The 13,061-nt window shown below is 43.0% G+C and overlaps 1 protein-coding gene across 1 annotated transcript in view; it reads right to left on the bottom strand.

Moving 5' to 3' along the window:
* Positions 1-13,061, bottom strand: part of ZMYM4 (zinc finger MYM-type containing 4) — a 154,431-nt gene that overhangs the window by 108,924 nt on the left and 32,446 nt on the right. Inside the window, exon 2 of the mRNA XM_049774621.1 lies at positions 7,387-7,432. Coding sequence (XP_049630578.1) covers positions 7,387-7,432 — 46 coding nt within the window. The remainder of the gene's footprint in view (positions 1-7,386; positions 7,433-13,061) is intronic.

A 13,061-nucleotide genomic window follows, 5' to 3' on the forward strand; every position in this document is an offset into this window, starting at 1 on the left:
CTGTGCTATCTCTCCGGCCCACAAATATACTTTTTAAGCATTATCTACCCCTTTGTCTCTTCTATCCCGCTCATCTCCCGATCCTGATCCGTTATCTTCCCCTAATTTAACCCTCTTTACCCTCAGTTCCTAACTCGGTAGGCACCAAGATTGACCTCCTGCCCAAACTGACCACCTTCCATCTCCTCAGTGAAAGACACCTTATGGGTCCCCGTTCTCATGCCTTGGCAAAGAACTACAACCAGCACGCCTGCTGACTCATGCTTGATGGCCCCTCTCACCCCCACCAAAGAGTGGACTGTTGAATGATACAGGAATCGGCCTCAGCAAAACTCCCAGCTCAAAGACACTATATGGTCTCGTAATGCAGCAAAGCATCTCTCAAACTCAATTCCAAGGCCTGTGAATCGAAAAACACCTTGGCTTTTACTCCCCACAAGAATATATCAAAAGACTTAATTGGGAGTCTTATATTGCCTATGGAAGCTCAATACCTGTATAACAATACATCTTAAGATGTGTATTCCTAAATATACAAGTAGCCTCCACCACTTGTTTTATTCGAATACCTTTTCTTTTAACTCAGTTTTATTTATTTGTTCTATAATAGCACCAGCAACACAGTATGACACCATACGTTTTTGTATGGGCACAGTAAAAAAAGGGAAAACCATAGACACAGAAACAAGATCTTATCTTCTAGGGATAAGAACTCACTTTTTATAGAAGGGTGCCTCCCATCCTGAACATGTGTCATGTGGATACAACCAGTCCCCAGGAGATTGGACAGTGTTAGTCCAACCCAAAACCCCAGATCCCCGACATAGAAATGATACAGCTCTGGGCAACACCACCAGGAACTAAGCTCCATTGGGAGATTTATAACACTACTCTGGCACCAACTTGTGCCAGTTTTGATATGACAACGAGGAAAGGAAAACTTGACCTAAGACCAGGCTGTCCTATCACATCACCTAACACTAAATGGAAATGAGAAGAGATATCGTCCTTTGAACTGTGAAAAATAAGAGCACCAACAACAGAAAACTGACTTTGACAACCGTGACTGAATAGAACCTACCTTGGGACTAATAAGGAAAACGCTACCCTAGGCTGTAGCCCAGGGCACATTAAAAAACAACAACAAGATGTCTTATTGCAGAGGTCCAACTTGAACAACAGAGACTGAGCAGAACCTTTGGATACATAATATCCTAGGCTTCGGCTTAGGGACTGAACGAAAACAGGGAGCAAGTGTTACAGAAGACTGAACACAACAAGGATGGATAGGAACCTCTAGAACCTAGAGACTCTATCCTAGACCCTGACCTATAACCCGCGAAAATATCAAGATCACTAGCTACAGTGGCTTGATTTTCTCACACGCAAGCGAGAGGAAACTTTCCTGGCATCACAAAAAAGCCTTTGGGATGGGGTAATGAGTATATATGGAGCCAGGGGTTGATCCCATGATGGTATGCTTCAAGAATGGAGAAACCCTGAATCTCTTAGGCCACGGGAATTCCCTTTCTTCCCCAATGCTTATTGTGCCTATGCAAAAAAAAAAAAAAAAAAGAGGCCGGAGAAATAGCACAGCGGTGTTTGCCTTGCAAGCAGCCCATGCAGGACTTAGGGTGGTTGGTTCGAATCCCTGCATCCCATATGGACCCCCGTGCCTGTCAGGAGCTATTTCTGAGCAGACAGCCAGGAGTAACACCTGAGCACAGCCGGTATGGCCAAAACAAACAAACAAACAAAACAAAACAAAAAAAGTGGGAGAAACGCCAAACCCTACCACTCCAGCACCCATACTTTTTCTTGTTTTGTTTTGATTTGTTAGCTTTTGACTTTATTTTCCTTCCCTTTTTTCTTCCACTTTTCTCTTTCCACTCTTGTGGTTATTATTTAGAGATTTATTTTTATTTTTATTTGCCAGGTCCATTTATTTTTCTTTTTTCTTCCATTTTTCTTTTCTTTTTTTTTTCTCTCTTCTTTCTTTTTTTGGTAGTTGTCACCAAATTTTTTTCTCCCTTTTTTCTTATCCTCTTTATCTCCAATGATGGTGGAATAGATGCTCAATCTACAACAAGCTGTTAAGTGGAGACCAGTTGCAATAGCTATCTGGGGGGTAGAGGAGGGAGATATGGGATGCATACTAGGAACAGGGGCAGAGAGAGGACAGCACTAGTGGTGGGAATGCCCCTCATTCATTGTCACTATGTACCATAAATGATGCAGTGATTTGTAATGCACTTTGGTCACAATAAATTTTTTTTTAAAAATTGCAAATAAATATATAAATATTGGCCCAAATTGTCTAAAGGACAATACCAAGGAAACAGAATTTAATTTAGAAAATGTCTGGAGACCTAAGAAAAAGTAAAACAAGTAGGTACTTAAATTGTATGAGGCCTACAGGGGTTCTATCCCCAGCATCCCATCTGGTCCTTCAAACACCACAGGGAGTGATTGCTGAATTATGTGTGGTCCACAAGCCAAAAAAAAAAAAAAATAATAATAATACAAACCAAAAATGTGAAGTCCCATATCTTTGGGCAATGTGTACAGATTAAGTCTAGCATTAGAGGATTTGATGAACTTGCACCGGTGACAATTAATTTCCTCCCTCCCTCCCTCTTCCTTCCTTCCTTCCTTCCTAAATGGCAATCCTAAAAATACCAATCTCATCTAGAGAATACAAAAATTCCCCTAAAAGAGGGGCCGAAGAGATAGGGGGTTTGCCTTCCACGCAGCCAATCCAGGATGGATGGAGATTCGAATTCTGGCATTCAAATATGGTACCCAATGCCTGCCAGGAGTGATTTCTGAGTCCAGAGCCAGGAGTAACCCCTGAACACTGCCAGGTGTGACCCAAAAATGAACAAAATTCCCTAAAAGCAATGAGACTGTAAAATGGGTAGGGCACTTGCCTCACACACAACCAACCTAACATGGGTTCAATCCTCAGCATCCCATATGGTCTCCAAGCCTGCCAGAAGTGATTTCTGAGTGCAGAGCCCAAACATCATTGAATGTGGCAAAAACCAACAATGGGGGGAAATTTTTCCTAAAAATATTAGCTAGTATTAATCAGCCTTATCTCTCCCAATTTTTTTTTGTTTTGTTTTGTTTTGTTTTGTGGTCACACCCAGCAGCGCTCAGGGGTTACTCCTGGCTCCATGCTCAGAAATCGCTCCTGGCAGGCTCGGGGGACCATATGGGATGCCGGGATTCGAACCACCATCCTTGTGCATGCAAGGCAAACACTCTACACCTCCATGCTATTTCTCTAGCCCCATCTCTCCCAGTTTTATGTTACGTTCCTGACTTCAAAATTTGGGGGGGGGGGGCCCAGCGCCCAGGCATAGCAGTGTTTGCCTTGCAAGCAGCCAATCCAGGACCAAAGGTGGTTGGTTCAAATCCCGGTGTCCCATATGGTCCCCCGTGCCTGCCAGGAGCTATTTCTGAGCAGACAGCCAGGAGTAACCCCTGAGCAACGCCAGGTGTGGCCCAAAAACCAAAAAAAAAAAAAAAAAAAAAAAGTTTTGGGGGGGTGTATGTGCGAAGCAATAGCACAGCAATAAGGTGTTTGCCTTGCACGCCAATGACCCGGACAGACCTGGGTTCGATTCCCGGCTTCCCATATGGTCCCGAGCCTGCCAGGAGCAATTTCTGAGCGTAGAGCCAGCAGTAACCCCTGAGCATCCTTGGGTGTATAGTCCAAAGTCCAAATAAATAAACAAACAAACAAACCTTGCATTCTTAAAAAATAATCTTTAGGGGCCAGAGAGATAGCATGGAGGTAAAGAGTGCCTTGCATGTAGAAGGATGGTGGTTCGAATCCCCGCATCCATTATGGTCCCCCGAGCTTGCCAGGAGTGATTTCTGAGAGGGTGTGACCAAAAAACAAAAATAATAATAATAATAATAATAATCCTTATACTTTTCATTCTACTTCACCTCTAGAGCCTTCACTGGCCCCTCAATGATAAATCATGAGAAAGCGAAAGATAAGAAAATTACTTTCTATTACAAATAACAGTTGCATTCAACATATCTTCTAAAATTGCCTGATTGTAACACTACATCTATTGGGTTTTATTTTTGGTTAGTTGATTGGTTGGTGTTGTTTGTTTTTGAGTCTACCCAGCAGTGCTCAGGGGTTACTCCTGGAAGAATCGGGAGACCATATGTAATGAATTCAAACCGGGATCCATCCTGTGTTGGTCGAGAAATGCCTTACTGCTGTGCTATCACTCCGGCCCCTTATTTTGCTTTTGTTTTAGGGCCACATATGGAGATGCTCAGGGATTACTCCTGGCTCTCCTCTCATGAATCTCCATCCACGTGGGATGCAGGGAATCAAACCTGCATTGTTCCCAGTTCTTTCTGTGCAAGGAAAACCCTAACCACAGTACTCTTTTCAACCTCTCAAACTTAAGAGTTTGAAAGATGTGGAGCATACAAGATGGAATACCAGAAACTTAGCCTTCAGTTTTTAGTAAAGGGCCCCAAAAACAAACATTCCTATTAACATATTAAGATTGTTGTTACTGGCTAGAGAGATAACACAGTGATAGGGCGTTGGTCTAGCAAGCGACCATCCCAGGACCAATGATGGTTCAAATCCTGATATCCCCGTACCTGCAGGAGCAATTTTTGAGTGTCACCGGATGTGGCCAAAAAACCAAAACAAAAAAACAAAAATAAAAAAAGAATTTTATTATAATATCTTTGACAAAGTATAAGATTAAAATCATCATTCAAAGCTATTTGAGTTCTACTCAAGTATACACTCTTGACCAAAATATGTCAAGAAGCATGTAATAAAAATAATCTGATGAAACTGGAAAGCAGTGGCTGAGATGGCTGATATCTTCAGTGACATGTTTGACTATTTCACTGTGTTTTGCTTGACCACTGATAAGTGGTTCCTAAATCAGCAGCAGATAAATCAAAAATGTTATAGAATAATAAAATTTAAGGTGAATATACAGAAAAAATGAAAGTCACTGAAGAGAGCTGCTTTCTGGCAATAATATAATAAGTAGGACCATGATCTGTCACAGAGCATACAGGTGTAAATATATTCTTTACTCCAGTATACTTCACAGAGCATACTGGTGTAAATATATTCCTTACTCTACTATATTTGGAGTATATACTCCAAATATATATACAGTATATTTTAAAACTGTAAGATGTCGGGCCGGGCGGTGGCGCAAGAGGTAAGGTGCCTGCCTTGCCTGCGCTAGCCTTGGACGGACCACAGTTCGATCCCCCGGCGTCCCATATGGTCCCCCAAGCCAGGAGCAACTTCTGAGCGCATATAACCCCTGAGCATTTCCGGGTGTGGCCCAAAAACCAAAAAAAAAAAAACAACTGTAAGATGTCCTAAAGTACTTCTAGAATAAGGAGGGAGGGGTTGTTGTTGTTATTTGTTTTTGAACCACACCCAGTGATATTCAGGTGCTATTCCTATCTTTGCTTTCAGGAATCATTCAGGGATGCTGGAGATCAAACCCAGGTTGGTAACATGCAAGGCAAGAAGAACCCTACCCTCTGAGCCATTATTCTGACCCATCAGGATATTTTATTTGTAGTGCCAGGGATCAAACCCTGGTGTCATTTATTTATTTATTTGATTTTTGGGATCACACCCGGCAGCACTCAGGGGTTACTCCTGGCTCTCAGAAATCGCTCCTCACAGGCTGGGGGGATCATATGGGATGCCGGGATTTGAACCACGGTCCTTCTGCATGCAAGGCAAATGCCTTACCTCCATGCTATCTCTCCGGCCCCTAGATAAGCAAATTTTTTTAGATGAGCAATTTTTATTGCTTACCACAATCCCTCAAAATGGCTACTACTCACAAATATTAATAAACTAATTACAAAAAGAAAGGTGGTACCAACAGATCCAACCAGTGATACTTAAATTAAAAAATGCATTACAGGCCCGGAGAGATAGCACAGTGGCGTTTGCCTTGCAAGCAGCCGATCCAGGACCTAAGGTGGTTGGTTCAAATCCCGGTGTCCCATATGGTCCCCCGTGCCTGCCAGGAGCTATTTCTGAGCAGACAGCCAGGAGTGGCCCCTGACCACCGCAGGGTGTGGCCCAAAAACCAAAAAAAAAAAAAAAAAAAAAAAAGAATTACATCTAGCATTACTCAGAAATGCTAGATGACAAAATAAATTTTTCAGAAACAAGTACATCCTTTGATAAAACACCAATTAATTCTATGACTAGCATTTCCCCAACAGAAACACTTTTAACAATTAGTTAAATATATGCATAAGAATACACACCCAATACTATTAAAAATAATTAAGTTAAAAATGATTTATACATATATAAAACAAGTTGTTTATTTTTTTTTGTTTGTTTGTTTTTGGGCCACACCCGGCGGTGGTCAGGGGCCACTCCTGGCTGTCTGCTGTGGGGCTCTGAACTTCTGGTCTCCCAGCTTCTTGAAGGATCTCTCCTTCCTGGGAGCCGGGAGTCTAGCAGGAGGAGGTTTGGCAGGCCCCCGCCATGCCGGAGGCCTGCTTGGCCAGGCCTAGGGAGGGTGCGGGACTTGGGTAACCCCAGCACCCCTCTGCTCAGGGGTTACTTCTGGCTGTCTGCTCAGAAATAGCTCCTGGCAGGCACGGAGACCATATGGGACACCGGGATTCGAACCAACCACCTTTGGTTCTGGATCAGCTGCTTGCAAAGCAAACACCACTGTGCTATCTCTCCGGGCCCAAAAACAAGTTGTTTAAAGTATAATAAAACCATCCAATTAAATAAAAAGTAGCCATTAGAAGGGATATAACAGATCTTTATCTACAGAACTAGACATCTAGGCAGTTGAGTGAAAAGGCAAGTACAGTACGGAATCCTCACTGATACATAAATCACCACCATCATATGTAGATATTTGTGATTTATAGAAAAAAAGTCTGGAAAGATATAGTAACTTTTAAAACTGGATACCTTTGGAGAATGGCAAAGGCAAAGGCTTTTATTTCCCACTTTATTCAATTCTGTATTATAATATAGAATGTATTACTTTTATAATTTTAAGAAACAAAAATAAGATAAAGCTAAAAAACCCAATAAACAAAATCCTTATTGAACGGTAAGTACAAATATCAATAAGATTCATACAAACACAAACTACACCATATTTCAATATAATTCTCAGGACAAAATAATTTTTTAATTGTTGCAATGCAGATTAACTTGAAGAAAGTATTAACAGAATGTAATGAGATATAAATTAGTTAAAACTAAAGCAGTACACTGATCAATCCTAATAAACATGACATTATAAATGTTCTATTAGACTTACTTTATTACCAACCTAAAAACATTAACAATTTTTTCCAAATAGTACTTACAGTTCTCTACAATTTCATCAAACACCGCACCAGCTTTTTGCTCAAACTGAAAAATAAAGGAAAGATGAATATAAATATTATTTTCATATTCTTTTACCATACTTTGCTTTATTTTTTGGGGGCAATACTTGGTGATGTTCAGGGAATACTCATGGCTCTGTACCTGGGTATCATTCCTGGTATACTAAGAGGAACATATGCAACTAAGGAGGTTGAAACTGGATTAGCCACATGCAAGAAAAACACCCTACCAGAAGTGCTATATCTCTCATTTCTCACATTCAGAGAGAGGGCTAGGGGTTCACCAGGATGTCCCGAGTGCCAGCAGCATTTTATCTAGGGTGTGGAACATGGTGCAGTGGTTGACCAAATCATCAATGATAATCTACAGCATGATGCTACATTTATGACATAATGTGTGTGACAAAAATCAGCAAAAAGAAAAAAGATAGCGACCAAAAAAAAAAAAGCCAGAGAAATAGTACAGCAGAAAGGTACTTATCTTATATACAGGAAAACTGGGTTCAATCAATCCCAAGAATCCTAGACTGTCTCTCAAACACTGCCAGGAGTGATCCCTCATAACAGAGTCAGGAATAACTCCAGAGCACTGCCAGGTGTGGCCCAAAAAAAAAAAAAAAAAAACAAAAAAGATTATCTAACAAGAATAAAAACTAAAATTTCCTGGATTATCATTCATATAAAAGAATGATTTGTGCTTTGTTGGGCTCAAGTCATGCATCCAATCCAGGTATGACCCCTAGCATTCCATTTGTCCCGGGGCCCACCAGGAATGATTCCTGATCACAGAGCCAGAGTAACACCTAAGCACTGCCTGGTGTGGCCAAAAAATAAACTAAAATAATGTTAGCCAATGCACATCCCCTTTTGGGGGGTTGGAGATCAAATATGGCGATACCAACTCAGGGGATCTTTTTTTTTTTTTTTTTTTTTTGGTTTTTGGTTTTTGGGCCACACCCGGTGACGCTTAGGGGTTACTCCTGGCTATGCGCTCAGAAGTTGCTCCTGGCTTGGGGGACCATATGGAACACCCGGGGATCAAACCGTGGTCCATCCAAGGCTAGCGCAGGCAAGGCAGGCACCTTACCTCTAGCGCCACTGCCCGGCCCCAGGGGATGTTTTTGGTTTGTATTAAAGAGTCACTTATGTTCCTGGGAGCCGGGAGTCTAGCAGGAGGAGGTTTGGCAGGCCCCCGCCATGCCGGAGGCCTGCTTGGCCAGGCCTAGGGAGGGTGCGGGACTTGGGTAACCCCAGCACCCCTCTGCCGCCTTGCTCCAGATCTCCAGGGCTTCCCCGGGCCACACGCCTGGGCAAGCCGGTGAGTTGGGTCCCTTGGTGGAGCTTGAAGGTACCCTAGGCCTTCCCCCACTATCCATGCGGCTCCTTAGGGAGGGTCTGGGTGGGGCTCTGAACTTCTGGTCTCCCAGCTTCTTGAAGGATCTCTCCTTCCTGGGAGCCGGGAGTCTAGCAGGAGGAGGTTTGGCAGGCCCCTGCCATGCCGGAGGCCTGCTTGGCCAGGCCTAGGGAGGGTGCGGGACTTGGGTAACCCCAGCACCCCTCTGCCACCTTGCTCCAGATCTCCAGGGCTTCCCCGGGCCACACGCCTGGGCAAGCCGGTGAGTTGGGTCCCTTGGTGGAGCTTGAAGGTACCCTAGGCCTTCCCCCACTATCCATGCGGCTCCTTAGGGAGGGTCTGGGTGGGGCTCTGAACTTCTGCCGGAGGCCTGCTTGGCCAGGCCTAGGGAGGTTGCGGGACTTGGGTAACCCCAGCACCCCTCTGCCACCTTGCTCCAGATCTCCAAGGCTTCCCCGGGCCACACGCCTGGGCAAGCCGGTGAGTTGGGTCCCTTGGTGGAGCTTGAAGGTACCCTAGGCCTTCCCCCACTATCCATGCGGCTCCTTAGGGAGGGTCTGGGTGGGGCTCTGAACTTCTGGTCTCCCAGCTTCTTGAAGGATCTCTCCTTCCTGGGAGCCAGGAGTCTAGCAGGAGGAGGTTTGGCTGGCACTGGTAATCTCTGTCCAGTCTACAGTCTATCGCCCCCGCGCGCACAAGAAACATTAATAGTACTCTCACAAGAAACATTAATCGTACTCTCACAAGAAACATTAATCGTACTCACTATCATTGAATTATGTTTTTATGTATGCAGAATGTCCATTTTGTATTCTGCCCTTTTGCATACCCCTTCATAAGTTCATATTTCTCTTTAACTTCTTTAACTTCTATCATCATTACTCCTTTTTTACCCTTTCTAACTTAAGTACTGTTGAGTCCTAAGTCACAGACCAAAGTGGTGCCCTAGTGTTAACACCCACCCAACTATTTTAAAAGGCATAAAAAGGATACATATCTTTTCAACATTTGTAAGTGTTTTCTTTGACGGCTATAACTTTTGCTAAATACTTTCTTATACAGTGATGATCCCCCCCCATGTTTTTTATCTTCTCTTTGTGAACTGCTCAATATGGAATTTGGTGTGAAAGAATCCCTCAGTTTAATACTTATGTTTGAACCAAGTCATGGGTCTTGTTGGAAATGTTCTTATGCCCCCATATATCTTATAGCACCACGTGGCTTTATATCTTGTTTGCGTAGGCACACTAACATGGGAAAATACTATACATACCAATAAGTTCTTATCTAATAGAAATGGGAACACACAAATCTTGTAGTGCAATGAGACCTTACACCCTGAACATTGACATAAAGACCTGGCACAGGCCTCAGAAGAATGGGCATTCTCCATTTACCCCTTGATCTACAGAAGACATTTACAAAACATCCAAGGTTGTATATAACATCACCCGGAGGCATTCCTGTACCAGGGACGACCCTACAGCTGCTCTGACATCGATCTACTCAAAAGTGACACCCCTTAACACTGAGAAGACAACAAGAACAATGACCTGCTTACTGGACAGGGCTTGCTGTATTGCCCCTTTATGGTGAGGTTTGTCTATAACATCAATTGGAAGCAATCCTCTACCACGGAAAACCCTACCACTGCTCAGACATCGTCCTGCTCAAAAGAGATTTCCCTTAACAATGAGAAGACTTAACAACAACAACCTGCTTACAGGACAGGGCTTCCTGCATTGCCCTTTCATGGTGAGGTGAAACGAGAAGGCACTCCACATCATGACTTTAATGTAGGACATGCAGATTCCAGAATCTTTAATACAAAATCATGAGACCAACAACAGAGACTGTGTGATAAGTGTGTTGGCGTTACGGACAATGTCTTGGAGCGAACGATAACTTTCCTGAGGCCTAGAGCTGGTCTTATGCCAGGAAACTTCAGGGGTAGGATCTCTTTGTATTTAGGCCAAGGTTATTCCTTTCCATGCCTCTCATATTTTGGTGGGCCTATGCAAACAACAATTGCCACTCTAACACCGTTTTTACTGTGCTCCTTTGACTCTAATCCTTAAAAACGCACCCACTTAAAATTTGAGATTAACTTAAGCTAATATGCATGTACATGGAAATGTAAAAAATACTATGCCTCTAATGTTTAAGGAGCTACGTAAGTTTGATGGCTTTAGATTGCCTTGTGTGCTGTTAAGAAATATTATAATGTGCTACAATCTGGGGACTTGAGGGACAAAGTAATTGCACATGGATTCTGTTTTATTTATCTTAACTTTCTTTGGTGAAAGTTCAAAGTTAAGATATCAGCAAGGGGACGTCTTCTGATAATTATGTTATGGGTGATTGTCCTTCCACTGTAACTTTACCTTATCCTCTTTCTTTGCATCTTTTGTTCTCATAATTCAAAATAAAAAATTATATATATTAAAAAAAAAAAGAGTCACTTATGACAGTGCGTGGTGGTTCATACGGGAATGCCAGAAATCGAATCCAGGTGCACTGCATCCAAAGTACACTGTACTGTCTCTCCAGCACATCCAATTCATTTCCTTTACAAATTAAGTAGTCAAGGAACAGAAATAACATAGAAAAACTTATTTTTGAAACACACATAATAGAGGACTACAAGCAAAATGACTGAATAGATGCTGACAAGTGAAGTTCCCTGTAGAAACACAATGAAAATCAACTACATCACCAAGAAAAGGTATCACTCACTCACAGTCTGGTCTCTCTGAGACTGTTCATCCGTCTAAAAGATATATGATCACAATGTAAATGGAATAGAGGAAACAAACTGGTCAAATGATCCAAGAGTGGCGGCTGGAGTGGTGGCGCTAGCGAAAAGGCATTTGCCTTGCAAGTGCTAACAACTTAGGGCAGACCTGGGTTTGATCACCCAGCGTCCCATATAGTACCCCAGCAATCTCTGAGCACATAGCCAGGAGTAACCCCTGAATGTCACCAGATGTGACCCAAAAAAAAAAAAATCTAGGGGCCACTAACCACTACAAAAAATAAAGTGGATGAAGTTCAGTAGCTGGCAGGTTGGTCAGCCAATCACAAGGCACCTAGCAGTCACTGAAGGGCAAGATACCCAAGCAAAAAAAAGCAATCCAAAGTTGTTCAGGCAGAACTTTAACAATAACCACCTGCAAAGAAAGGGAAGAGTTCGAGGTCAAGGAAGTAGAGAACAAGAACTGCATCCTCCAGGCTACTTCAAGCAGAACAAGAAAGTTCAAAATAACCTCTTCTGGGAGCCGGAAAGATAGCATAAAGGTAGGGGCATTTGCCTTGCCTGCAGAAGAATGGTGGTTCGAATCCCGGAATCCCATATGGTCCCCCAAGCCTGCCAGGAGCAATTTCTGATTTTTGAGGGTAGCCAGAAGTGACCCCTGGGCACTGCCGAGTATGACACAACCCCACCTCACCCCCCCAAAAAAAACCCTCTTGGCTGTCCAGAATTGGGTATTAAGAAATTACTATCCAGGCCCGCTGGAGAGATAGCACAGCGGTGTTTGCCTTGCAAGCAGCCGATCCAGGACCTAAGGTGGTTGGTTCGAATCCCGGTGTCCCATATGGTCCGTACCCCCACCCCCACCCCCGTGCCTGCCAGGAGCTATTTCTGAGCAGACAGCCAGGAGTAACCCCTGAGCATCGCTGGGTGTGGCCCAAAATCCAAAAAAAAAGAACTTACTATTCATATATGAATAATCTGTGAAATGCAGCCACAAATACTATCACATCAACAACTAGGGAAAAAGAAAGCCACATCTGACCTGTAGCATGGATTGGCCTTCATGTACCTTCAAGAGACATGGTACTTTAGCAGAGCTGGAACTCTAGTCATGTGAAAAGACATTACATTATTTTTGTGTAGAATGGACATAGGGAGGATGTGTATGATGTATAGGTCTCTTCACTTTTTGATAATAGCAAGTCTAATCTCTATACAAATTTAAGAGTTTATCCAAAAATTCCACCTTTTTTACCTCATTTTCCTTAGAAATATATACTTTTTTATACTTATATATATATAAAGTATATATGTACTTTTAAGTCAAGATCAGATATATTCAGGAAGGTTATAGTTGTAAACCTTTCTTAGATTTTGGGGCCGGAGAGATAGCATGGAGGTAAGGCGTTTGCCTTTCATGCTGGAGGTCATCAGTTCGAATCCCGGCGCCCCATATGGTCCCCTGTGCCCGCCAGGAGCAATTTCTGAGAATGGAGCCAGGAAAAACCCCTGAGCACTGCCGGGTGTGACCCAAAAACAAAAAAC

This window comes from Suncus etruscus, chromosome 6, assembly GCF_024139225.1.
Source record: "Suncus etruscus isolate mSunEtr1 chromosome 6, mSunEtr1.pri.cur, whole genome shotgun sequence".
Taxonomy (NCBI): domain Eukaryota; kingdom Metazoa; phylum Chordata; class Mammalia; order Eulipotyphla; family Soricidae; genus Suncus; species Suncus etruscus.